This window comes from Mandrillus leucophaeus, unplaced genomic scaffold (assembly GCF_000951045.1).
Source record: "Mandrillus leucophaeus isolate KB7577 unplaced genomic scaffold, Mleu.le_1.0 Scaffold195, whole genome shotgun sequence".
Lineage (NCBI taxonomy): Eukaryota > Metazoa > Chordata > Mammalia > Primates > Cercopithecidae > Mandrillus > Mandrillus leucophaeus.
In genome coordinates, this window is record NW_012101976.1 from 1,869,645 (window position 1) to 1,870,847 (window position 1,203).

Below are 1,203 nucleotides of genomic sequence, written 5' to 3' on the forward strand. Positions count from 1 at the left end.
ACCAGCCCGGTGATTCTGGGTAAGTTCCTTAACACTTTTGTGCCCTGGTTTCCCCAGGTAACAGCACTGACCCACTGGGTTATTGTAATGGTCAAATGAGTTCCTGTTTGTTTGTTTTATTGATTGTTTAGTTTTTGAAACAGGGTCTCACTCTGTCACCCGGGCTGGAATGCAGTGGCGCGATCACGGCTCACTGCAGCCTCGACCTCCTGGACTCAAGTGATCCTCTTACCTCAGCCTGCTGAGTAGCTAGGACTACAGGCACACGCCACCATGCCCAGCTAGTTTTGTTTATTTTCTGTAAAGACGAGATCTCACTGTGTTACCCAAACTGGTCTTGAACTCCTGGGCTCAAGCAATCCTGCCACCTCAGCTTCCCAAAGTGCTGGGATTACAGGCGTGAGCCATGGTGCCCAGCCCCTGCTAAATGTTTTGTAGGGGAACTTTAGGAGCCCTGTGAGGCCTTCATCTTCCTATTAGAAGCATTTCCCTTGCCCTCTTGCCATTAATTCTTAGAGAGTGTGTTTTCTCTGCCTCAGGACTTGGGATCCAGTTAGAGGACGGCGGTGATGACAGGGAGGATGCCCCAGTGAGAATGGAGTGGTACCGAGTGCTGTCAGCACGATGCCAGGGGCCTAGCCACCCACTCCCAGGTCAGAGGCCAGCCCCAGTCAGGGGCTTGGTCAGGTCTGAGCTGCCAAGAGGCGGCCCCCAACCAGGAAGAGGGGCTTCCCATGGGACTGACAAGCCGTACACCTGCCCCGAATGTGGCAAAGGCTTCAGCAAGACGTCTCACTTGACCAAGCACCAGCGCACACACACGGGCGAGCGGCCTTACAAGTGCCTGGTCTGTGGGAAGGGCTTTAGCGACCGCTCCAACTTCAGCACGCACCAGAGGGTGCACACGGGCGAGAAGCCCTACCCATGCCCCGAGTGTGGGAAGCGCTTCAGCCAGAGCTCCAGCCTGGTCATCCACCGCAGGACGCACAGCGGGGAGCGGCCCTATGCCTGCACCCAGTGCGGGAAGCGCTTCAACAACAGCTCCCACTTCAGCGCGCACCGCCGGACGCACACAGGTGAGAAGCCCTACACCTGCCCGGCCTGTGGCAGGGGCTTCCGCCGGGGCACCGACCTGCACAAGCACCAGCGGACCCACACGGGGGCAGGCTCCTTGCTGACGCTCCAGCCTGTGGCTCCTGGAGG

General features: G+C 58.2%; 1 protein-coding gene across 1 annotated transcript in view; it reads left to right on the forward strand.

Moving 5' to 3' along the window:
- Window positions 1-1,201, forward strand: part of ZNF500 (zinc finger protein 500) — a gene marked incomplete at its 3' end in the record, with an annotated part of 19,652 nt that extends 18,451 nt beyond the window's left edge. Inside the window, exon 5 of the mRNA XM_011978496.1 lies at window positions 540-1,201. Coding sequence (XP_011833886.1) covers window positions 540-1,201 — 662 coding nt within the window. The remainder of the gene's footprint in view (window positions 1-539) is intronic.
- Window positions 1,202-1,203: the final 2 nt, after the last annotated feature.